This window comes from Idiotropiscis lumnitzeri, chromosome 3 (assembly GCF_059441095.1).
Source record: "Idiotropiscis lumnitzeri isolate Australia: NSW breed Sydney's pygmy pipehorse chromosome 3, RoL_Ilum_1.0, whole genome shotgun sequence".
Lineage (NCBI taxonomy): Eukaryota > Metazoa > Chordata > Actinopteri > Syngnathiformes > Syngnathidae > Idiotropiscis > Idiotropiscis lumnitzeri.
In genome coordinates, this window is record NC_142393.1 from 980001 (window position 1) to 1006458 (window position 26458).

At 48.3% G+C, this 26458-nt stretch overlaps 1 protein-coding gene across 5 annotated transcripts in view; it reads right to left on the reverse strand.

The window, feature by feature from the left end:
* Positions 1-14: 14 nt before the first annotated feature.
* rarga (retinoic acid receptor gamma a) overlaps positions 15-26458 on the reverse strand; it is a 42173-nt gene continuing 15729 nt past the window's right edge. For 4 of the 5 annotated variants that reach the window (XM_088290327.1, XM_088290326.1, XM_088290329.1 and 1 more), the window contains 7 exons: positions 7249-7397; positions 6904-7045; positions 5432-5595; positions 4935-5111; positions 4457-4661; positions 4176-4334; positions 15-2836 (listed from right to left, as the gene is read on the reverse strand). In XM_088290327.1, the coding sequence (XP_088146453.1) occupies positions 2469-2836; positions 4176-4334; positions 4457-4661; positions 4935-5111; positions 5432-5595; positions 6904-7045; positions 7249-7397 (1364 nt within the window). In that variant the 3' untranslated portion in view covers positions 15-2468. Of the gene's footprint in view, positions 2837-4175; positions 4335-4456; positions 4662-4934; positions 5112-5431; positions 5596-6903; positions 7046-7248; positions 7398-19397; positions 19883-26458 lie in introns of those variants that run through there. The other variant, XM_088290330.1, reaches the window with a different exon arrangement.

Below are 26458 nucleotides of genomic sequence, written 5' to 3' on the forward strand. Positions count from 1 at the left end.
AATGTATCCGTAAATCTCACAAAAGTAGTTTATTGTGCCTCTTACTGTTTATATGGCTTTTCTTTGTATAACAAGAGTTGACATAAACAATGGGTACACAACACGTTGGCCATGTTGAAAAAGTAGAACAATGAAAACAGCATCATCTCAAAAGTTCTGCCTGCGTCAACATTACGTTACCGTGGTAACAGTCCAGCAGAGAGTCATCACACAAAGACACTTGCGTGTGTGACAGCACCGGAAGAGCGGACATCCTATGGCTGCAAACACGCTGATGCACAGCTAGCCCAAAGTCACTCATGATCCCGCTACATTTGGAGTCACATTCAAAGTGAAGCTTTATTTGGTGAATGGTGAAGATATTTCCGATATCATATTCCGAACCGTGGCCGTAACAGATCCATGTGAGGAAACAATCTTTGACGTCCTTCTAAAGGATGCAGATAACTTTGAGCGTAATGGGGGCCAATTTTAGAACAACTTGTTTTTAAAGAGAGCCTCTGCCAATGTGATGCAAAATCATCTTTGTCCAAGTGCAGTTCAGTTGTCTTTAATTTTGAAGTTCAATACATTTGAAGAACTGTTTGTTTTCAAACCAAATAGAAAAAATATCTTATTACATTTCAGTGCAGTCTTAATGTTCATACTGTGAACAATGTTTAAGTGGCTGATGGGAATTGAAAAGCTTCTGTAAGTATTTTTGTAGGTGTTATTGGTGTAAGACGTTTGGGAGTCACCGATCCAGAAAATTTGACATTCGTGGAAAAAGAATATTTGAATATTTATGAAAACCAATTTCATCCGTTTCTTGACTCACGAAATCTATACATTCAACAAATAACAATTGACATGAAAATGTGGCTTAGTTATGAATGATTTTGGGCTGAACTGTATACCCACGCGCACACACACACCCACACACACACACTCACACACACACAACTGAAAATGAGGAGACCTGCCCACATTCACGTGATGGGCCCTCTCGTCTCGCCGCTACAGTTCATATTGCTTGAAAGAGAAGAAAAGGAAAATCCTGTCGATCAGCTGCTTTTCCCGCCGACATAGAAATATAGAACTGATACATAAGAACACATTTTCCTACACATTTAAAGAGAAGTGAGGATATACACAAGAAATGATAATATAATGATGGCTTTTGGGGATGAGAAGGCAGCGTGTCGCATGGACGCGGGCCCGAGCGGAGGTTGGCCAAGGACGATGCCGCAAGTCACGCTGGCATCCACGCTACCCGCTCAGATTTCCACGTCGCCTTCTATGTACACGCAAAAGGGGTCGAGCGAATCAAAACGGGGTCAAGAATACGCACATAAATATTGCCTGTTCCTAGTGCCTGCAAGCAGCTAGTGTTTGGTCCTCACCGAAAAGCCCTGAGTCTTAGTCCAAAATAGCTTCCGTAAGAATTTTCCTGCTTTTCCACTTGCATATGTGTGTGTTCGATTGCTGCGCTCATGTTTATTTGTTTGTTTGTTTTCTTCCTATGTCTACCTGACATCATCGGAAAGAGCTCCGAGCTTGATTGTATTGCCGGTTGAACATGCCGATGCGTTTGACTTGTACAAAAGTGCCACATGTACAATCGGCTGTAAATCTGCAACCGCTGAAAGAGGAGCTTGTGTAAGAAAGAATTGTGGCTGGAAGAACTCCCCCCCCCCCCCCTCCCCACACCCCGCAGAAAGAAAAAAAAAAGAATATTTCCTAACTTTGGCACAACACTCAATTCAAAAGTGGCAGCCTGAAAGAGCCCAACAAAAGAGGTTACTGCCAATTTGTTTCACAACACAGATGTGATTATTCACTGCAACGTGACAAGAGTCTTTGCGCTTTGATTATCACTGTCGGACACAGTGAGTCCCCCTCCCCATCACTTACCAAAAAAAAAAAAAAAAAGCCTGTTGAACTGTTATGGAAGACCCAGCCTGCATTTTGCTTTCCCTCTCTTGCTCTCTCTCTCTCTATATATATTTATATGTATGGACTTTTATAACTTGAGAAAGCAACAACCACAAAAACAAAGGTTAACATAACGTGATTTGGTTTTGCCTTGTCCTCGTGTTTGTTTTGAGAAATGTGCTTTGTCCTCTAAAGATTGGAACAACAATAGTGGAGACATGAGAGCTTTGCTTCTTTTTGTCATGAACATCCCCCTTGGCCTTGACAGGAGATTGCGCGCACACGTGTGTGTGTGTGTGTGTGTGCGTGTGTTTTACTGTCATTGCCTGACGTGTCTGGAGTTCATTTGTCATGGAGCATGTGGGCCACAGTTTAATGCTTCTGAACTCATAAGGCTCCACTGTGGAGGACATCAGGATGTTGGGGGGGGGTAGGAGGTTGAGAAGGCCAGCTTTTTATTGAGGTGGAAGATGAAGTGAGGTGATCTTTGTGTGATTGCGTGTGTGTGTGCGCGCCCGCATCATCAATCAGTGCATGTGTATGAAATGGGCTGTTCACTGCGCCCTCCCTACAAGGCCTTTCCTGGTGCCATCTAAATCGATGGTATCCAGAATCCCCCACTGCTCGCCATCGCTGTCCGAGCCCCCGTCTCTCTCTTCATCGCCCACGTCATCGTCGTCGTCGTCCTCCTCTTCCTCCGGCGACGGCTCGCAGCCGTTCTCTGCGGCGGCCCAGCTGTCGTCCTCGTCCTCGGCTTCCTGCTTCAGCACCAGGGTGGGGGGCAGAGGTGGCGGCGGGGGCGGGGGGCTGTCGTTGCGCTCCGTTTGGTCCTCAAAAGCCTCCGGGTTCTCCAGCATCTCCCTGATCAGAGGAGGCATCGGGCCTGGGATTTCCATCTTCAGAGTGACGGCTCTCTCGGCTCCTACAAAAAATCGGTCGCTGTTATGTCATCGCATGTCATGATTTAACAAGGCCAAGCTTTATGGCGTTGTATCGTTCAGTTCATCTTTGAAACGATAAACCTTGAGCTGGCTTCAGTTTCCCGGGCTTGTAGAACAATTTGTTTTTATGAATAAGCGATCTATCTATCTGTAATATGATTTTTATTGGGGCGGCTCGGTAGCCAGAGTGTTTAGGATGTCTGCCTCACAGTCGAGCGGTCCCCCGTTCGGGGGCGTCTCCAGAAATGTTTCCGTGGGGCGGCCAGGATGACAACCGCCCCGGGCCGTGCACGCTTGCATCATCCGCTATCAGAGTTTCAGGAAATAAAATGCTCACTTCTCCACAGCAACGTCCATCACACCTATAATCATCAACGCCATTTTGCATTCCAATCGTATCGAAAAAGCAACATTTTCAAAAGTCTCTTAATTCGTCTTTTTTTTTTTTTACTTTGGTTTGTTCTGGTTGTGCTGGGCAAGATGCTATGTAGATGGTTTGATAAACAATGACATGACGGCCACGTCATGTGCTTGCTATCGAGTGAAGTTAATGAATTCGATTAGGCATGTAACGATTCATTCAAACCACGATTTGATTAGATTTGAATTTCCCAAATTCAAATTTATTGAATTTTTGTCTCTGTGCACTCGTGTGATGTTGCAACCCTCCATTGTCATCCAATACGCGTTGAGCTTGTAAATGTTTCATGTTTTTTAATGGACCCAAACACCAGACGTTATGATGAATCGCACTACTATCAAACTATGTATGAATACTAAAAGAAATGCTTGAAATGTATGAAAAAAAATTCTTTCATTAGATAATAAAAATGTCATTTCTCTGGGTGCATAATATCAATGTTGTTTTTCCAATATCGTGCAGCCTTTGTCCAAACGTGGGAATGCTTGTTTGTCTGTCTGTGCCCTGCGATTGGCAAAGAAAAAAGAATTCAAGCCATTTTCTGCTTGTTCTTCATCAGGTCATCCTCTAGGTGTCGCTTTTGTCTTAGGGCTCACATCTTGAAGACAACCTTGAGTGGTGAGCAGGTCTTGAAGCAGCAAGTCACATCTCCAGTTTGGGGACGCGTGCTGAACTTCACCAGGTAAGATATGTTCTTTGTACACGGTAGCTGATTGTTGTATTTTGAATGCTGATTTTGTGCTGCTGCGCGAGCTAAGTCTTAAGCGATGCATAATTCTTTAGTTAAACTATGCCCGTGCTGAAGGGTGCCAAAATGTGCTCTGGCACATATTGTCTGTTTTCCTTGTCGTCGTCTCGATCGAAGCATCCGTATGTGATCAATTGCAAGTTGTCATTACCTTTGGTGCTGATGCCCCTGAGGTCCGTAATCTTCATGAGCATGCGCGGGAACATGTGGGGCTTGTTGGGGCGACGGCGGCGGGCGTAAATCTTTAAAGCCTCGAGCAGAGGCTCTTGCAGCTTATCCACTTTCTGCGGCTCCTCCAGGTCCATACGATCTGATGAAGAATGTCGAGAGAACTCCTCAAGCTATTTACTTTATCGTACAAATCAATCGATCATAAAGTACACACAAATCCCCGTGAGCAGACAGCGCTTATGACAAATCAGGCCGCAGTACCTCCACAAATGAGGCAGATGGCGCTGAGCAGGCCGGTTTCGGTGTCGTCCATCTCCAGAGGTAAAAGTTGGCCGGCAAAGGCAAACACCAAGTCGGTCAGCGGTCCAAAACCAGCGTTGTGCATCTGAGTCCGGTTAAGCGTCAGGCCATCAGAGAAAGTCATCGTGTCCTGTTCTGGCGTATAGCGTGTGCAAATCCTCAGCATCTGGTGAGGTGGGGAAGGAGGGTTGGTGACGCTTGTTTGGCATTATTTGATTTTCACAACAAATTGTTGTTAGAAAAAAGAAAACTGCCGCATTATCAGTGCCTAACGGATCTCATAACCAAATGCACTGCAAGGTCAATGCAGAACAGGCAAATGCTCTTGAATTACCAACTACGTCCACCAGGTGCCAGTATTTTGTCAAAGCAGAATGTGCTACTTTTTGTCAAATCACTTCGAAATTGAGGAGGAAGATAAAAAAAAAAAGTCCCTCACCAGAATGTCCAGGCAGGCAGACTTGAGAAGAGTGATCTGGTCAGCGATGGTGAGGCTGGTGAAACCCGGCAGCCGTTTGGCAAATTCCACAATTTTGATGATGCATTTGGTGGAGAGCTCGCTGAACTTGTCCCATAGACCCAGATCAAGCTGGACGCGGTGGTCTGAGCTGGAGTTCTGCAACACACACAAAGGCACAGACGAATCAGCGCGCTGCCTGCGGAGGCGGCGGGCAACCCTGTTTGCATCGAGCACGCTCGAGCCATTTACATTTTACATCCATCAGAGAGGAGAAATCTATTTACATGTTGCATCAATCATTGGGAGGCCTCACGGAAGGCTGAATGGGGAACTGAATTAGTTAAGTCACCACAACGTTGGGAAAGCTACGGGGAATTTATGTATTTAAATGCTACCCCGGAACTGTCGGTGACGTACGAATGTTACCACGTGCGCTGGGAGTAAAAAAAAAAAAAAAAAAATTGCGTGTGACTTACGGTGGTGTATTTGCCCAGTTGGCAAAGTGACGGAAAGGTTTCTTGATGAGCTTTGCTGACTTTATTGACCAGCTCCTCAAGCTCTCCGCTGAGCTCGTAGCTCTCTGGCAGCACCACCTCCTCCTTCACGTCCTTCTTCTTCTTGTTTCTGTCATTGCGTACCGCTAAATGAACAGAGAAGAACACGTTTGGCCCGTGCAAGCAGCAAAGAGAATGCTCTCTCGTCACATCGTTGTGTTTTATCAATCTCACGACTACGGAAACCAGAACTCACTCACAACTGAGGTTGCTCTTAACAGTTTTAACATATTTCCTTTAGCACAGCTTGGATGTTGGCTATCTCCGTTTTATCGCCGCTCTCTTCCTCGTCCATCTCTCGATCAATTTGATAGGCCAGTTTTCTCTCTCCCTCCTCCCATTCTTTCCTTCCTCTCAGGATATCCAGTAATAGCAGAGGCACAATGTGATCCCGGCCTGAACGTACATCCCACACAAAACATTACACCCACGTGCTGGTCCCAGGGGCTGTGCGGGGGGGCGACAAACTGGCCGGACGGCCACCCAAAGTCTTTCTTTGTGCAAATGGCGGCAATCCATGGCCACTTTTGAATGATTTCCGCTTGCTGTGGTCAAAGAAAGTAGCCATGTGACATCCCGAGTCACATTGACAATAACAATTTGAATCCGGACCCCATGACGCCGATCGTACAGGATGGCCACACGCACTTCAGTCGTGAGTTTTGACTTTCCGCCGCAGAGAGTGAAATACACGCTTAGCGATCTGTGAAGCCCCATTTATCCTGGGAAATACGTTCCAGATCAACTGGCAACCGGTGAAAGTCTGAAATACCGCTTGCCCGATTAAATTTGTATTTTTTTTTTTTTCATGTACTTCAGTTTGAACCCTACCACATGCTTAAGTTTAACACATTTGAAATGCTCAAAACACACTTTCCAAAAAACTGCAAGCAGGACCTGTTGAGGCCATGCCGCCTGAGATGTGTTTTCGATGTGCCTTTAGCAGGTGGCATCTGTGAGTTTGAGTGCGAGTGTCTGGACGTGAGCTGTGACTGACAGCAGCGGGCCCATTGTGTTTAGTGTTCGCTCGTGCTTCTCCATTTCCACTTGCTTCTTTACTGTAACAAAGTATACTTAAAAAAAAAAAAGCGATCTAGCAAGGTGATGGACCTCGATATGGACAACAGATGTCAGTATTTGTAAAGCGTACAAAAATGATGATGATGAGACTAAGTGTGCTGCTCGTCTTTAGTTGGATGCTGCATTATTTCTTGTTGCTAATGCAAACTCTACAACGGAAAACTCAACTCTACAGAAGCATGGTTTGAATCCATCGTCTGGTGCAGGGGGAAAAAAAAAAAACCTTCATGAAGTGTAGTCAAATGCCCGTCCCTGATTCAGAGCCAAATCGTAAACTTGCGAGTGAATCTTGGAAGTGCACTTGTAGCACTCACCTTCCTTGGACATGCCGACCTCAAAGCACTTCTGCAGCCTGCAGTATTGGCAGCGGTTGCGTGTGACCTTGTTAATCTGGCAGTTCTTGTCTCGGTGGCAGGTGTACACCATGTTCTTCTGGATGCTGCGGCGGAAGAAACCCTAAAATGTGGCCGAGGACCGAGACAAAAGGGGAGAGGGCAAAAGAGAGACGTTCCCCGTTAGAGTTGAGCCATCAAATGATGCGACATTTTAATTGCAAGCCACCCTTTCCTATTTTGAAACGTTGCAGTTGGGTGCGTTGCAATTTTCATTGGGTCAGGTAAGAGAGCAGAGTCGCGTTGCTACAGCGGGGCTCTTCTCACCTTGCAACCCTCACAGGAGCTGACCCCGTAGTGATACCCTGAAGACTTGTCCTGGCACACAAAGCAGGGCTTGTAGACACGAGGTGGGGGAGGTGGAGATGGAGAACTGGGTACCATCTCCTCTGAGCTGGTGCTCTGGGTCTCCACCGCTAAAGAGGGGGGGGCAAGAAAAAGAGCAGAGCACATGAGCATGTGATATGTCACCAATCGTTGGTGTGTTGGTTGGAATACGTCAAGCATGAAGTCTGTTGTTTACAATTGCTTTCAAGGATGAAATGACAGCCGGTGGCATTTCTGTTCTCTCTGATTGATTGCTTTTGATTTACTTTAGCCAGCAGCAGACATTGAGAGGGAAAAAAAAGATGGATTTATTTTTTTTTTTTAATGAAGGGCCATGAAACATTTGATTAAATCCAACACAGTTTGCGGTCCACTGTAATGCCAAACCTACTTTGATCTGTATCAGATCGAGAGTGTACGTTTGACAGCAATTTCAATCTGAAAAATCACATCAATGTGTCAGTACTCCAGATTTCAGCATGTATGATTCTAAAAGGTGAAGAAGGAATGAGTGTCGTATAAGATGTGCTGATTTAATTTGTAAAGGGCGTATTCTAAAATTGTCTCTCTGTGAAATGCCAATTCTATTCTTGTATACAAATATTGGTGACAGAGATAAATAAAATAAGAACTACATGTAGCAGACTCAATCTCCAGAAGCCGATCACTATTCTGAGTAATTGTGAGAACAAGCGGCTGCTTGACAGTTTTTGCAGGTGATTGCCAGATCTTCAGATAAGGCTCGGTGAGTCAAAACTGGCTACTCGTCATTCCACGCATTGACATCGGCCCATGAGGACATCACCACACACTCACACACACACAAGGCTGGCAGAGTGTAATGAATGTGCTAAATGTGCCACCGCAATTGTGACATTACTAACGTGACCTCAAGTCATCTCCTAAAATTGTTCGGCGACATGAAACTTGCGTGTTTTATACTGGTGAGTGTACCGGCCTGAGATGCGTGCATCTTAATTTGCTCGACATGTGCTCACGCGCATCCAGCACCAGGCCATCTTCACAAATGCGCCTCTTTCGACTTTGGCCATTAGTCACCCTTAAACTTCAACCCCCCCTTCAACTTGGTATCCCGCCACCCCCTGACACACAAAGCCTTTTTTTCCTCTTGTTTCCTGGCCCTAAATTCCTCGCTGCAGCCCGGCCAGGTTTTAATAGAGGCCTGGGCTCGTAAGGCGGCCTATAAAGGCGGTCCCATAGCCTGGCTGGAGGCCCCGGCCAGGCTGGCCTTCACTTTATTGGGACTCGGTCACCTTGGGCAGCTATTCACACTCACACCAGCTGGAGCTCCCCGCCCGTAAAAAAAAGCCAATCATAAAATAAAAACAGGGAGGCTCTGAAATTCGAACTTTTACAACACCCACCTCCCCCCAGTGCCCTCAATGGAAAGCACAGAGGGCTAGCCTAAACTTAACCTACACCCCCCCCCTTGCCCCCCTTGCCCCCTCTCACACCCAAAGCTGCAGCAAAAACCACCAGCTTGGCTTTTTACAAGGGAGGGAAGACTTCAAAAAGAAGAAGGGGGACAAAAATGGAGGAGTTTGATTAGGAAGCGGGGGGGGGGTGGAACACAGTGAAGGAAAGTCTTGTTCAAGACCAAACTGACCACTTGTGTGGTGGCCAACGACGAGCTCATCGATGACTCCAACAGAAATATGTCGGACATTCTTCTTGTTGTCGGCTGCAGCTCAAACATCTGTTATTCATATAATTGGAGACTTTTAGGAATCCACTTGTAATTTTGTCCCTCAAACACTGACTTTGCTGGAGGTAAAAAAAAAAGTAATTTCACAGCAAGCTCAAAGCCAAATGTTGAAAAGTTTGCGGTGGCCTCGAGCGGGCCTCGTTTCTTCTTGGCGGGAATGTCAGAAAGAAGCGGGGGTCGAGGACGGAGCAGCAACCCTCTGAACCTCTCTGTTTAGGAAATAATAAGTGCAGCATCTGCAGAAGTGCTGACAAGAGTGTGGAATCAGAACTAACCATATGTGGCGTAACACGCGCTGGATGACATCATCAAGTGGGAGCCGAAGATTGCATTTCAGAGAGCGCTTGCGCTTTTTGGGCCGGTTAACACAACAAGTTGGAAGGTTGCTCCTCGGACGTTCACGATTGTTGGACATGCTTTGTCGCCCTCGTTCAATTAGCACAAGGCGCCACAATCGCTACGTTTACATGCAGTTAAAAAGCCAAATAAAACATCTTGGTCTCCCACATATTGGATCAAATAAATGCAATCAGGTTTCCTCCTTTGAATAGAACGCTGGTTTGGGTTCTGAGCACCATCTATCCGCAAGGAGTTTTTTGAGTCCAGAAATGATTGTGTGCGTGTCATCTGGCAACCCAAACCACCAGAAATACACAAGTAGAGCTGCACAAACATTCAGACGCAGCATTGAGCGACACTTTTGGGAGGGAGAAGCAAATGTGCTCTTTGTGTAGTGAGTGACATGAATATCATGTAGTTGCCGGTCAGAAGTAAAAACAGTCTACAGAACCACTCTGTCTGCTCACACACGTTATGTTTGAGAAACTAGAATTTGGACTTAAATGTAAATGTAGTGATTTGTGAGCCCCTTTCCTCGATCTCCTCAACTCACCTCTTTGCTGTTTAGAAAACAAAACTCTGTGAAATGAGAAGCCCGCCTTATCAGCGCTCCGATGCCTCGGGCAGCGTTTGCATGACAATGAGCCGATGATAGACGGATGAGATGGGTGGCTTCTGCTGTTTGGGAAAGGTGTGTGTGTCGAGGGTGCGGGGCGCGGGGGGCCTAAAAAGCAAGAAGGAGGGCTAGCAGACTTATCAGTAGCCACTGTTGGTTTCTAGCCAGGTATCAACTTGCTGATCGGTTCTCTCATTGCGACCCAGCTGCAGTGACCAGCCTTCATGCATCCACACGCAACCTGACCCCATCAGCGGCGGCAAACGAGCAAACAACAACCCACCTGCACTTAAGTGCTCCACACCGATGAGCGCCGTCATTAGCCTCATTAGGCGGGAATATGAAGCGACAGAAATAGCATTTTCGCTGGAAGGTGACCTCACACAGGTCACTTATTTTTAATTCTGGGTCGTGTCACTCGTTCTACTTTGGTTTGGGCATATGTAACAGCAGAGAAAAAAAAAGGGCAGCGAGCAGGAAGAAGAGCATGTGGACTTTCTGGTAACCCTGAAAGGCGCCTGTTGTTCACTAACTGGAACTGGGAGTGTTTCTTGTGTATGTGAGCAAAGGCGTGACTCTGCGGCTCGTGCTCGCTGTTGCAACAGCGAGCTTTTGAGTGTGCAGCATATGACAGTCTGGCAGCGTAACAAGTCGTCTTGCGCAATAGGCCTGTCCATCTCGTCTACAGTACGTGGCTGGTGGGGGGATCGTTGATGGGACGCTGCTCTCGTAAGTGCAACCGTGGCGGCAGAAAAGCGTGAGAACGGCGTTCCCGTATAGTGTGTGAGGGATTGGCACGGTCCCGTTTGTAGGTGTTCCGCCTCTCGTCCGTTCGTGCGCACGAGGACACGCTCACAGCCGCCTCCGCGTTTGATTTGTGAAGGGCAGACTGTTCGGAGCGGGGTACCCGTGCGCTCCACTGTTCCCCGTTGAAAGGAGGGCCTCATTATGTTCATGTTTTTGCGCTTCGTGTGATGGCGAGCGTGGGCATGTGGGGCCTTTGTCTCCATCTTTACCTTCATTAAACAGGCTGCAAAGCTTGCGTGCTCCTGACGCAATTTGCTGAGCAGGAAAAGGGTGTGCGAGGCTCGCAGGCGGCGCGTGAGAGCGGGGGCACAAAGTAGGGCTCTCTGCTCTCTGCTCAAAGAGGGGTGGCTGTTTTCCTGGGCAGGCAGAAGGGGAGCAGATTGAGCAGGAGGAGGATAAACCGTGGCTTGGAGGACTTGCTGGCACCTTTGCGGGTGCCCTTGGCCTCACTGCCTCAGAACACGCCCAGTGACACAGCACCAGATCTGAGGTTAAACACACTTGCGTACGCCAAAAAAAAAAAAAAAAAGAGGAAAAGAAAGTACCACGCCCTGGTCGTAGTGCCACTTTCCTCTTTGTCTTTCAACCCACGTCTTCCTGCCATCCCTCTGAGGCCGCGGCTGCAAGGTCTCACGTACAACACACTCATTTCCTTCCGCTTTTTTTGGAACCAGTTTTTCCTGAGGATCTCCGTCACTGCTTTTGTGGCCACGTCTGCCGTGTACCGCTTACGTTTTCCCACAGCTCACATCATTCGCTCCAGCTCTGTTGCACACGCTTGAGTCACCTGCAAGCTTTCAAGAGGCCATTGTGTGACCTACACAAGGCTCAGGCCCCGGTCGAGAGCGCGCACAATGCAACCTGCCCACGAGAGGGTAAGAAATGCTCCATGTACTGCAGTGCGGCGGTTAAAATCCGAGAGGAAGGAATGTGAGCGCTGGCAAGCAGGACGTGACGCTCTCATGAAAGGCGCTGAGCAGAAGTCGCTAACCTGCCACGCAAACTCCGCCTATCTGGTTTGTAAAATGAGTCAAATTGATCCGTAGCCCAAAGTATGAGGACTGGGTGGCCTCCTGAGTGGAAAAATAAAAAACAAACAAACCCCACTTCTCCGATGGCCTGTCGTTGCACACGCCTCCATCCAGGAATTGACAGCAATCTGTTAGAATCTGCAGAAAGCCACGAAACGAGAGAGACGGCCATGTGAACGCATGATGCAAACAACATTTTAGTGTTTGCTCTCAGGCGCCGCAGTGGCTGCCGAAGAAGTTTTCCACTTTTCAGCACGACCTGGCGTACGCTCACATCATCCCCCGATGAAAGTGCACACAGGCAGAGAAGGGAAGGCGGCAGGTGTGATACGACGATTTCGTTAGCCGAACAGCATCGTTGCTAAAGTTAGATTTTTGAACGTTTTCCCAAAACTATTTTCATTTGGACGCACTCCTCATATTGTCACAGTCAGATCAAAGCGACTTTGGTGATTATGCTTTGACGCAAATGATTTGGAAAAGTGCAATTATCCTTGAAGTCAGCTCGTGTTCTCAAACCGCACTTTGTTTTTTACGGCGCCTCATAAAACGGACTTTTGATATTTCCTTGATGGAGCAAGCCAAGTTGACATTTGGCAACAAGCGGCCCTTTTTCTGGAACACAAAAACACACAAGTTGGCTTCAATCGCCAAACGGTCTGTCCCCAATGAACCCTGTCAAGGTTCCTTAAAATGTCTTTGAACAAAATCGGAGCAAGGAAACAAACAAAATGAAAAAGCGTCTGGGAGGGAGAATACGGACCATTATGTAATTAAAATCAAAAGATTTTCGACACCGTATTTTCATGGCAAATGGAGGCGCGGGAAAAGAGTCAAGTGCAGTTGTGTGGAAAATATCCCTGTGGTGAGCTCCAGCTGATTGTTCATCTGCCCACCAGAAGAGAGCGGAGCACAGCTTTACTTCAGTGACTGCAGAGTGAACCCAAACCTGGCAATATGTCTCAGCCTTGAGCCATTGATCATGTCAAGAACACAGGAACGAGCGACGGGCGGGCAAGGAAACCGACAGCCAGCGGAGGAAGAAGACGGGCGAGACGAGGAGAGAAAAGAGTCATCGAGGGAAGCCCACAGCCTTTGATCCTCGGGTTGTTTCTCGTCCTTCCAGACTTCCTCTCACCATGTGTAGCCCGAGCTCTCACCTGTCCGTCTCTGGCAAGGTCTCCAGAACTCATTCAATGGCTATTGCTTCCTCTGCACAACAATAGAAAGCTACAAAAGTAGAAGTAGCGCGGCCGTAGCTGCAGCCTGGCTCTGTCAGAGGAAGTGAGGGGAGAGGAGGTTAATGTAAACAACAACAGTAGTACTCACTCCCACCCATTGGGGAAGCGCTCGAGAGCAAAATGAGCAAACGCAGGCCTCAAGTGGCACAAGACTGGAACACGGCTGAATGGACGTCTTGAGGTTTTACAAAGACAAAGCCGTCTAAAAACTGGACAGAAGCGCTCAGAAACTCATGACGACACAACCTTGAGTTCCCAACGACCCTTTTCAAGTCACGTTGCTGCTTCTAGTTAGGTTTGGGCATGTTTGGTTCTCCAAAGCGTCTCAGCATGGAGGAGTGGATGGATCTTGTCAGTCGTTTGCAATTTCACCTTCATTGGCTCTTGTGCTGTTTTTGTTTTGATTTTAAGTAGACCTCAGAATGACTTAAACCTTACTGGTGTTACTGCTATGAATGCTTGAAAAATACCCACAAAACTCAAAGTCCTTGTCTTTCTCCCCTTCTCACTTCACCTCACTTCAAGTTAATTTGCTTAGTTCTTCATAGTCAAGTACATTTTCACTTATTTTGATTGCACAACCACACACCGATTTAGAATAGGAGCAAAATATCTCTAACTTAAAATGTACGTAAGAATATCAGTCGGGGCTAAAACGGATTCATTTTATTTCAATGGGAAAAGTTTATGAACATTTTGAGTTCGAAAGGAACAAATTAAGTTCAAAGCTTGAGGTGCCACGGTGTAATGAATGAATCGATTGGAGGCTATCGACACGAAAACCTTCTGCAGTTCCATCTTTGGCGTTTGACCTTTTCAAATCTGCCATGACTGGACCAAAGTGGACCAAGCAAAAGTCGCTAAAACCAAGATTGGATGGCGTGCGAGTCTTGACCTCAAGCCCATCACAGGGATGACAACAACTAACAACGGTGAGTCGGGCCCTCTCTTCGGCTGCAAAACTCTTTCTCTGCCTCCGATATTTTCCCCAATAGAACGCAGCTAGCAATCGAGCTTTGTGCCACTAACTTGAGTCGCAACACTTGACAAACGAGAGGGAGTGAGCGAGCGACCAACAAGCAAGCGGCTGTGGCTTTCCGGCGCCTAAATCATTTGCCATCCGTGTCACTGTGGTGACTTCTGAAACTAAAAAAACGGGCACAAACCTACCTCGAATGGGCTTATCGACAACTCTGTGAGTTATTCTGAGAAGCTCTTCGTTTCTGCCAACAGATTGCGTAGCTTTGGCCAGAAGCAACAAGTTTCAGTGTCATGTTTTTTCCCCCCCATTTTCTGTCATGGGGGAAACATTTTGCCATGTGGAGAATAAGTCACGAAGAAAAGTCAATTTAGTGTGTTCTCTTGGAGTGTCTATTAACGGAATAGAAGAATCCACTTCAATGGCATGAGTGTTGCTGGTGCAAGAGCAACATCCAAGTATATATATATATATATAAAAAAAAAAGCACTCCACACTCCGAGGACCTTGCCCATGAGAGCGTACCTTGAAGTCATTCTGCATTCTTGAAGAAAGCGTAAATCATCGGCAACACGGCCTCACTGCTGCGCTGGATGACTTCCTGTCTGTCAGTATCGTTGGCTTCTTCTTTCTGTGTTTTTTGGCATACACGCTCAAACTTTGGAGCTGGAGTTGACACGTCCTGGCCGACAGACAGCTGGACTGCGGTGAAGAGAGCGCCTACCTGCTCGTGTATGTGCGTTGTGAGAATGCGCTTATTGCGGAAGAGGCGAACAGAATGCTCAGGCCACGTTCTTGCGAGAAATGAGGGACGATGTTGGATTAAATCTGTTCATACGTGCACAAAATGTGCTTTGGGAAAGCAGCAGTGAAATGAAAGGAAATATAATCGCCGTGGCTGGGAAAGCCTTGTGTCCAAAGTCAATAAATACAATTGGGACTAAAACAGAACCCAAGACTAAAATAAACATGGACATTTCCACATCTGTACACGAGGCTATTTGCAGAGTTCACAGTGAGGCAAAAAATGTGTGGTCCTGGTTCAAAGAGATGGCAGTAGGTGAGGGAGAAATGTGATGACTGAGCAACTGGAAGATGTCAACGTCTTCTCTTGTTTCCTGCTTTGAGCAGAAACACACAAAAAAGGGACTCCTTGGGGTGACGATTCAAATAAAATAATCATCATCTCAGTTTACATTCAGCATCTTGCACGCACCTTCGCCCTCACTCACGTAAACCAAAAAGGACTCATGACAGTTGCGGAATCTTGCCGTCTTCCAAATCCTCCATCACCATCCTCCCTCAAGCCTCGACAATAGTTGGACAACATCGGCCGCCCACCGGTCGCCTGCCTGCTGCACAAACGCAAGCCTTTCACGCCGAGAGAAGGCTCGAGAGGCTCGAGAGGCCCGTCTTGGCCCGAGCTTCTCATCACGGTCAGCCCCGAGCAAGGCTGGAGCCAAGCTGTCAGTCAATAACGCGCTGCTCTCTTCACACATGGCTCCGAGGTGGCACACGCTTGCTCCGACACACACTCTACACACTCCAAATGTTGCGGGCTGGCCCTTATACACACAAATGCGCATCCACGCACACACCAAGGCTGCCAATTGGCCACGCCTGAGAGCGAGGGATTCTCTTCTCAGTAAACGGCAACAATAGCAGCCGCCAAAAGAAAAGTATGCAAACTTTGGTGAAAAGTTCACAAATTGCGCTACGACGACGTGCAAGGCTGCTCACTTGGATTGCTCGGGTTCATGTTTTGTTCGCTTTTTTTTTTTTTTCTGCTGAATGGCATTCTCCCAATTGATAGGTAAGCACTTGGTGTGAAATACTGCCAAGAGATTTTAATAAGTTGGACATTAAGTACTGTGACGTGTTCAGTCTCTGCGTGGTTGCTGACTTTTATTTACAACCGTGCGAGTGACGCTGCGCAGGAAGGCTAAAAACTGCCATTAGAGCCCTGCAGATTCCAACACGAGGTTGTGGAATCCAGCCTGGCACATGGACTGTCTCTGGATTGGACGCAGCAGTTTGGGTGCCCAAACGGGCACGTAAACACTCAGGTCATTGACTTACAGGAATTCACATATAGACTCCACGCACGCACGCATGCACGGTATCGCCGCCTGTCGTTTGTCTATAAGCAGAACGGCGCATGAAAGCAACCAGCGACTGGAAAAAGGCAATCGCTTTATTTATAGGCATTTGTCTGTCGGTGGCATACAGCGACACAAGTGGGTCTTAAACTGACAACGCATCGGGAAACTCGAAAATTTTCACCGCCGCAAACGACAACAATTGTGCACGAAAACATTTGCAAAGGAAGACATCTCGTATGATGGATTGTGCAGGTGTACTTCATAAAAAGTTTGGTGAGTCGAATTTGGCTTCTATTGTGATGTAGCGAGTATAAAATCCCTGCACGCGCTCTGTTTGATCAGAAATATTTATTTAAGTACACGGTGGAAAGAGCAGCATGCAAAATAAGATTTGTGCTGGCGTCAGGCCAATGTTGTGTTTTTGCATCCAGTCAAGTGACAGAATAATTTAAATGTCGGGCGAAACGACACCAAAGTTGTGGCAATGCTCGGGTTTACATCGCTTTGTTGGAGCATAATAGTTTAGTGAAACAAGTGAGGGTCCCCCCCCCCCCACATATCCATTGCAGCCCCGGTGACCTTGCAGCAGCTGACTACTTAACCCTTTTAACTTTAGCACATTCGTTTGACATCATCTCGGAAGGATCAACGGGGTTGATGTATATAGCAGCACGGACAAGTCCTCATTAGAAGCGCCCGTCTCCCCCCCCGTACGTACACCCCCACGAGAAAGACAGCACTATCTTTCCTGCGTCCGGGGCCCCCCAGGCATTCTAATCTTTTAATTGAATCTTTTGTAATTATAATGAAATAACGGTGGACTTCCATCGGGGGGGGGGGGTTAGTGATCAGGGTCAGAATGGAGCAGCGGTCAGACGTACAGTAGCTCCTGCCAATTGTGGTCAAACGTTCTGAGATTTCAACCGTTTTGTGTCTGAGCGGCTCATTTTTTTAAGTTGTTTTAAGTCGATGGATCTGCGACCATCCCATCGGTTTTGTGAGCGCCATTTGTAAGAGTCGTGCTTGAGACCCAAATAAATGTTGAAAAACTGGCACCGAGCAGTATGTCTTGTTGGAGAGAAAGACTTCCCCCTGTTGTGACCCTGGAGAACGGCGAAGCGTAATTGCCTCATTCTTCTAAGCAAATGAACATTGACGGAGAAGCGATGGGTCTGCTCAGGCTCCCTCAAATGGCTTCCCCGGCAGTTGACTAATTCACTTCTCATTGACGTATGACTAAATCAGCATCCATTATCTTTACGTGTAAGGCAGCTCCGATGTCGTCGCAGCCCCGCGGCAGAAGGCACTTAAGGGCATTACGCAAGTCAAGCTGGTCGAAAAGATCCCCTTTTCAGCACGCTGACGAGGCTGCCACACATGGCGCCGACGTGACATTGGCCAGGCCGCAGTCCCTGACTAACCAACAAACAAAACAGGAAAACTGCACTTATAAATTCTCCGATTGTTCCGAGGCTGACAGCCAACAAAGTGACACTTGTCACCCGCCGCCGCAGATTGACCACCAACACAATAGCATGCACTCGTGCCGCCGCCAGATTGAGGGAGGAGAAACGTTTTCGTGGCACTTTGCGTCCCTCCATCCGAAAGCGTTTACCCGACTTGATTCCAACGACTTGAACAAAACTAATGAATTGCGCAACCTTTTATACAAGCAACCATGTGGTTATTTTGGTGTGTGCTATCACGCGCCAGGCAGGTTTTTGTGCGGTGCAGCTGCAGCGTCTAATGAGATATCCGCCTCAAACATCAATTCATCAGCTTCATTGATGAGGACAATGAGGAGCGACCGCTTCGCTCAAGAGAGGCATTATGACTCCTCGTGTCTTGTTGACAAAGGTTGAAACCGTACACCACAGCAGCATCCACTTTGCTCTGCTCCACTCCCTTACCCTCGGGCACTTTCTCAGGACTCTATTTTTTTTTCCCCCTCTTTGATTTACCGGAACAAGGCTCAAAAGAAAAATGTACTTGTGGAATCAAGAGGTTGAATTCTAAAGTCGTGACTTTAAAAGGGGGCGCGAGGAGGGGTTGGAGATGCCCGATTGATTAAATAAACAAATCTCATCTTGTTATCATCAGGACTCCCCTCACTAAGCAGAGTGGGCCGTGCTGGCTCGAGTCCCCCCCCCCCCCGGCCTCTGCCTCCACTGACAGGGCATCTGTCTTCATTAAAGCTGAGCCAGTGTGCATGACAGCCACTGAAACGCTGGTGTCTTCACGATTAATGAAGACAGATGACCCAATAGCCCCCCCACCCCCACCCCCACCTCCTCCTCTGCCCCCCACCACCCAACAACCCCAGGCAGTGAAAAGGAACAAAAAGCAGGAGAATGGCCAAACAAGAAATAAATGAAAAATGATCACAGGCCAATTGTGTTTCGCCAACTGTCCCGTCTCGAAAATGTCTTTCCGCCGTCGCGTCTCGCCTCTCGCTTCCCTCACACTTTTCCCACCATATCATGCAGACATTGACGCACGCTCGCTGCTTTTCCAATCTGGCGTGTTGTCTCACCCAGCGACTGGAAGTGAAAGGAACTGGGCCACACTTTTATCTGTCCACAGCTGGGCCAGTTGCAAGGGTGAGATGAGACGATTGAGAGAAGAGAGGAAAAAATAAAAAAATATCCCCGTGCGCATTCCGCATTTCTGATTTATTCATCCATTTGCCCGTTAAATAATTCATCTACTTATTAATTCATGTCTTCATGTTAGACTCGAGAGGAATATCATTATCCATCTCGTATCCAAAAGCGTAAACAAACCTTCGACCTTTCGACGCTGCGGCAGCCTACGTTCAACTTTTATCATCTGTAATATTGAGCAGGCTCCATTTGTCATTAACATTTCATGAGAACCACAGCGGAACCCTTCTTTCTGGTGTCGAGCCCACATGACGAAATGTGGATTAAGGCCAGGCAAGCACGCAAAGACGTGCGCGCGCGCGCACACACACACGGAGCATATCATATCATAGCACAGAGTTTCTCTCAGCTGGCTGAGCAGCTCAAACCAGCTGCGGGAAGAGGAGACGAGAGGAGTCTCAGTCCCGGTCTCTTCCTGTGCTGCTCGCTAGCCCCTGACAGCAGCCCCCTTGGCCGAGCCCTGAGGGGTAAACAAGCCCGCTATGAAAGAGAACGAACTGGGGGCTGTGTGTGTGTGTTTGAGAGAGAGAGAGAGAGAGAGGAATGGTTGTGTCATGTGAGGAAGCCAGACAGGATGCCACTTACACTGAACGCTGGCACTGCCGGTCCAAGCGAAGGGGTCCAGCCCCGCGAAGAAGGGGCTCGCCTTCCGCAGCATGCATGTACCGCGGCTGGTGACATCATAGAGCTGGCGGGGGCCCATTCCCAACGCCTCCATGCAGTCGAACATGGCACCCCCCCCACCCCTCAGGAAAAAACAAAAATCGCTCAGTCTCGTCTGCACTGCTCACGTCAGCGGCTGCAACAAACTGCCGCAACAGCTAGCTGGAAATGCCGCCGTTGTGTTCCGCGCTTGTCTCTCTCTGCCGTGAGTTCCAGCCCCTCTTCCGCTCTCAGCTGGAATGCAGATCTGGTTCCTGGCTGGGCTGGGCTGAGCGTGACTCTCGTGTCTCCCCCCTGCCTGTCTTGCCTGAGCTGCTCCCCGTCTGCTGTAACAGACCTAAATAACAGCCTTTCGCAGCTCTGCGAGACCCAGACACTGCGGAGTGAACCAACTGCCTCTGCGTGACGCTCACAGAGGGGGGAGGAGAGAGAGTGAGAATGCCAGAGAGGGTGGGGAGGACTGGGGAGGAGGATCGAGGCCGGCCCAGCGGAGCCTGCGCGGGAAGAAGAGCTGATCTGGTGAAAAGGACAAAAGTTTATTCCCGTTCTTCTTTTTTTTTTCTGTTTTGTCAGCCACTTTTGTGTTTCAGATTTCAAACCACACTCCTGCCTGGCTTCATTTAAACCTGGGCCCTGTCCTGTCTTCATCGCACCTCCCCCAGTTGGCCCTGCCGTAAATATGAGCCCCCTCCGCTCCCTCCTCTGAGCCCCCGTCTCTAATCATAACCATATTAAACTGCAGCCACTCGCACGGTGTGTACGTGAGCGTGTGAGAAAGAGAGAGCAAAAGGGGGAAGGGGGGGGGGGGGGGGACATTGTGCTGAGGTTGAACCCAGAAACCAGATGCCAGGGCAAGTCCCTCCCTCCTCGCAGTTTTTCCGAGGGAACAGAGGATGGGTCGCTCTTTTCTCTGGAAGTGTTTTAACAGAGATGAATGAGAGTTGCCTTGCTCAATTCCTGCCGTGCATTTAGCGCTGATAGACAAACACCGCGTGCGCTCGACACACTTCTCACAGGTTCACTTCACCCCGCTCCTTGATGCACATGTGACGGATTGGTTTTTGGAGCTGCATTTTATTTCTTTATTTATTTTTTGTACTGCGCGTTTAGTCTCCTCTCATTTCCCCCGCATTTAGCTCAAACGATTCCATTTGAAGAGCACCGCCATGCTGCCCTTGCAGGGCTCATTCGTCAAAAGCAAATCAATCGGCGCTCCGCGGACCATAAATAAGCCCCGTCCGGCCTAACTGTTGCTCCGCGCACAGATAGACTCCGGCGGCGCTAAAGCAAACAGCCTCGTACAATGGGAGATAGATGACGATACAATGGCTCCAGTCTGGGAGCTCTTCACATTCATCTCCCCCTGACAGATCAGGACAAGTGGTACAGCCCAGCAGGCAAAAAAGACACAATTTCCTGTCAATCTGTGCTGCTGGCTTGGCTCTCCATAAACACACAGTGCATTCTGCCCCCCCCCCCCCCCTCCTCTTCCTCCGTCTAACGCTCGACTCCTTTTCCTGTCTCATGAAAGAAAAGCCACTTTCACATCTCGACTAATTTGGATTGAACTGCTTATTGACTTGAAACTTTATCTCCATGTAGAAAACGCACGTCTTTTTCCAGGGCACGTCCGTCGTGTCACGGAGAGTCGTGCACGCGCGCACACACGTGTGCAAAGCGTCACACCTTCTTTGTTGCAACAAACAGTGAACAACATCAGTAGTTTTTATTTGGTTCCCCATACAGTTGTCAGGTCATAAAGAGGAAGCTTTTAGAACGGCGACAATAGGTTAGATAACAAAGCGTCATCACTCAACGGTGCCTCGACCGACAATTTGTTGTCAAAATTCTTCTTTGGCTTTTTGCACTGGATGTGTTTCAGATGAAATAATCACAAGCACAAGGCTCACATTTAGGATTCACAAGCTCTGCTCTCACACACATCTTTCATCTCCTTCCTGCTTTTTTTTTTCTTTTTTTCGATCGCAGCTCATTTCACAGCATCCTGGAAAATAAGGCTAACGAATCCCTCGGTGCTCACATGTTGAGTGTCATATCAGCGTTGCTTTGCCAGGACTGCGCTCCGGACCGATGAGCTGCAACGCAACCGATTTATAACACGGCACGTTGGGCCAAATCTTGAAAGTCTTGTTTTTCCAGATTAATGGGCCTCCGTCGTCTCTTCCGGTTTTACCATCGGACGGCGTTTGTGAGTGGCTTTTTTTCCGAGGCTTTTGTGGAGCCACTTTCGACATCTAATCTACACATACTCACACATTCTGCTGCTGACCCAGGCCTGTCTCTGCCTCCCCGCCCTCCTCCCTTTCCTTCCCCGGCCAGAAAGATTGAACTCACAAAGAAACCCCCCCTGGGCCACTAACCCCCCCCCTCAAAAAATAAATAAATAAAAAACTTATCTTGCCCTGGTTCCTCACTTTCTGGATCACAAATCTCTCCATCGCTTTCTGTTGCCACCCCCCCCCCTCCTCACCATTTCAACAAGTTCCCCATAGCCAGTTTTTCCTGTCTGCATGATTTGTTTTGGTCGACCAAGTTCTACGCTTTTGTTTCAGGTTCGGGGAATGTTTGGTTTTCAGGTCCGGCTGCCAGCCGAAGTGGCGTGACGTTTGTGTTTGGGGGAAATGCCAGCTTTTGTTCGCTGTGCTGCTTGTGATCTGATTTTGTAACAATCACGTGTCGCCTCTCCAGTCGTACAACCAGCGAGGAAGCCGCCTGGACACGGCGCTCGTCAAGCGCACACCTGCGCAGGCTTTACTACTGTCTGGCGCGCTGATGTCGATGACGGATGAGACGTATGCGACACATTGTTGCCACTTCCTCCGTATACCGTCGTTGAGCTTGCAGCCAAACAGTCAACAACGCAGCGGTGTGTGAGGCAATAAAAGATGGCGTCTTCCTCAACGGCAGATGCAGCACGCTGCCTCTGCCAAAGGAGGAATGCAACGCTTTTGCACTCCTCAAGTCAGCATGTGTGCAGTGCGTGGACATGCAGAGACAGATTGGCGGCGATGATAGAGACGGTGAACAGCAGTCCGCAGACAGATTCAAGTTACACGCGTGGATTCCAAACAAAATTGCTTGCTGCCCTTTTTCAAGGTGCGCAATACTAGTGTTGCTCCTTGTCTCATCCCGAAAGCCAGTTTGACACATGTTCAGCTTTCATACAACGTGTTATCTTTTCGGCCATCGCGCTCTCGCACAATTTAACTGGGAGAGAAATGGGCAGAAACATGAGTGAGTTATGAGAGAGTGTGTCAGCAGCGGCGATAATCACATGCTCGCCCCCCAAAGGCTTAACGCAGTGCTACTTTTCACAACATTATCAGTCTTGGACATCTTTCAGGGGGCCTTATTCTCTCTCGGTGGCTCCACTCGTGACATTTTGCTACTCGTGTTGTGTGGGATGACAAAAAAAAAAAAGAAGAAGAAGCCAGTTCGCCCCCCCCCCCCCAAAAAAAAAACAATTCATCCTTTTTCACGTAGAACGGACGGGCAGGCTCGCGCCGCAGTGCCCGCCCACGCCTTCTGGAGACCCCCCCGCCCCCGCTCGCCCCCCCTCCCAGTTTTCATAGTAGCCTCTTTATCTTCATAAGTCATCTTGTCGGGGCTGCCGCACAATTTGTAGCCTCTCCTTCAGCAGCAACCTTAGCCGATTTTGCTCTCTCTCCTCGCCTCCTCCAAAGCAGGCATAAGCGCTCAAAAAGTTTCTGCAAGTTTCCACGACTTAGGGCGCTTGGCTCGAACTTGAAAAAAGGGATAACAAGAGGAAATCCAAGGGGATGGCTGCAGAGAAAGCGGGAGGAGAGAGAAGCGAGCGAGGGAACTTGAGCGCGCATAAGCCACCAGGGTTTAGGTGGATATCATTGGAGAAGCAGCTCCAGCATGGACGATCCATTTCACGAAAAAAAAAAAAAAAACTCCTGGGTGCTTAAATTGTCAGGAAAAAACAAAGAGGATCTTTCTGTCCAATCCTGCTTTATTTGGTGAATCATGACCAGCATCGATTCAAACCGAAAAAAGAAGCCTCACAGAGCTGTCATCCTCGCGCTGGTGGCGGCCCGGGGAGATGAAAGCGAGGATGTCAGACGATGCCGAATTGTTTATGAAAGGCGAGGCGACCTCAGCCTCACTGATAGATCAAGGACAAGCGGCGCTACACAAGCTGTCACCGGCACAAGAGCACACAAATGGACCAGGGCTAGCATGGCTAATTTGCCGCGTAGATCACGATGGCCGCCAGAGATCTGATGACAGCAGGCAGATGGCGCTTTTATTTCGAACGAGGTAATATTGAAATGGGTGCGTCGCAATTAGCGGAAAGTCATGACTTTCAGAGCTCGCGCAGTTGGCCGACCGAAGCGACTTCAAGATATTGATCACGTCAGACCTGCACCGCGAGCGTTGCTGGTGGCCGCGGAAAAATACAGGATGTCCACGTTTGGTTGAGTGCATATTTTTTCAATTTGATACGGTTGCTTAGTCAAGGCATACTCAATTTTATTTCTTTTTTGCAAGTGATGAACCAATTTTGAGTGTTAAAAATAGCTTGAGAAGAAATGCTGAGCTGCCAAAAGGTTATTGATTGTGCGTATTGTGGGACGGATTTTTAAAACAATTTGGCATTCGCACCCGTACAGCGCTGTTAAGCCACACTGTCAGTGCACATTTAAAAATTGAATACAATGGAAAAAAAAAAGTGCATCCACGTTGCACAGTGGCCCAACCTCCGTGCTTTTCGTTGTTCGTATGGAGGAACGCTTGTTCCTGCTATTTTGCGCTGCCTCAACTTCTTGCCAGCTACGACTGGAGAGCTGAAGTGGCTAAACTCGATACGGAGCAGCAAGTCACTACTTAGTGCCTCCACGTCGCGTGTCATTTTCATGAAGCGAGGGCGGGAAAAAGACGTAGCAGCCATGCTAATTGCTAAGCTATCATGACGTGACGTGAAACACCGAAATAAGCGATCGGGTGATACAGTACACTTGGCACATAGGCCGTCTGGAACCGCTTTACATTCTAAAGTAAGCAAAAAAAAAAAAGGCATGTTCACAAGTGTTGGGGGAGGAAGAGAAACAAGACGAAATGACGCTACACAGCCACTTAGGACAAAAAAGAAATTAATATCTCGCGGCATACGCCAGCCGAGAGGACGGGCCGATAAAGTGAAATATAACATTTTGATATGATATGAGATAACCTTTTTAGTCCCACAAGTTGGAAATTGTCAGTTTTGTCGGAATTAATGGATACAAGACATGAAAAATGCATGCAAGAGAAGATTTTTGTACAAAAAGTACATTGCACCAAATAGAAACTATTTTTTTTGTAAAATCCAGTTTGCTTTTTGATCATTTGATTAACAGTCTTGATTTCTTGACCTCAGTTGCAAACAGAACAATTTGAAAGCTAATTCATCGTTGCACGGAAATCTCATGTTGCACCCGATGCAAGTTCGACAATAATGACCTCTTTGGGCTACGTTGACCCCGAACGTCATCAGAGAAGACGTCTCTCCGATATTCGGCGTCCCTTTCTGCACTTGATTGTCTCTCCCAAAATGGCTTCTATATAACTCCCGAGCTCCAAATGCCCACAAGAATTCTGTGGTTTGTTTCTGAGGAATGCAAGGAGCGTATTTCCTTTTCACGGCCGTTCTGGCTGAAGATTGCGTAGGCGCAACTATGTGCCTCACACCCGGCAGCTACGATACGTTAATGCCAGCGCATCTGCGACTCAACCGTACTGCCGTTCCGCTCGTCTCCACAAGAGGCACAAGTGAGCAGAGGCAGACACTTTCGCCGCAAGTTCCGACAAGCCGTTCCATTCCGTCCTTTTAATTTCATCCCATCGGGTTCCGGTTGTCCCAAGTGAGCCTCTCTCACGTTCTCAACAGACACAAACGTGTAGGCGTGAGGCCCCCAACAGTCAACTGGAGCCCTCCGAAATCGGTCTTGGCCATGTGGGCTGAAGGAAATGACCGAGCGGCTTTTCAAAACATCCCCGTGGCTGACTCGGAGGCCAGGGCTCCGGCCGCGATCGGCGCAAGCTTAGAGAGGTGTTTCACTGGCTCAGTGGCGATGTTATCTCATCGTAAGTGGCCTTAATGGGCTTCCAAGTGTTTGTTTGAAGGACTCCCATAATGACAGGGATCAACTGATACTGGCCTGCGCTACGGCACGCCGGGAACACACTCTTCACATGGATGAACAAACTCCTTTCCCGGCTATTAAGCCCATTTGAACGAATCACCCTCATGGTGACCCGCGCGTTCTTGTCTGCTCAACATTCATTTCCAAATGATGCCAAGCCGCGTCAAACGCAGGCCGCCGCGTCGCTTCCCTGTGCCGTCGTTTGCCGCCTCGGTGCAAAACTGGAACTTCCGAAGCCAGCCCGGTGCCAAAAGAGCGCGCCGGCGGGAGGTGCGCCAACCCGTTGGCACGCCGCGCAACAATGGAAGGTGTCACCTGGGCAATTATACGCCCGAGCTACGAAGCGGGGCAAGAATGCAGCGCCATTTGCCACAAGCATAAATCGGCGCAGCTCTCCCACCCGAGTTGTTTTCTCATTCTGGCCCACAGACGACAATGAGCAGCCTTGTGAATGCGACCGCTGGTGAAAAAGTGGAAGGAGAAGAAAAACAGGGTGTGGGGAATGTCCAAAGCGAGACCTTTTTTGTGAGCGTCTAGCAAGCAATGGCGGCGGCAGGTCACGACAATTGTCGCACGAGGAACATGTTGTCATTATCGAGCGGCACAAAAGGGACGCCGTGTTTTTGTTTGGGTTCCAACTGAAGCTCAGCTGTACACGTATATTAAACTGAAAAGAAAAAAAAAGTCAAGCTTCACAATCGCCCGTTGATGAGCTGCCACTCGAGAAACGGCAGTCAGAACATATTTCGACTTCATTGTTTGGGAAAACGTAGCAACGCAAATGCAGCCCTCGTTTTACCACACGCACGTGTT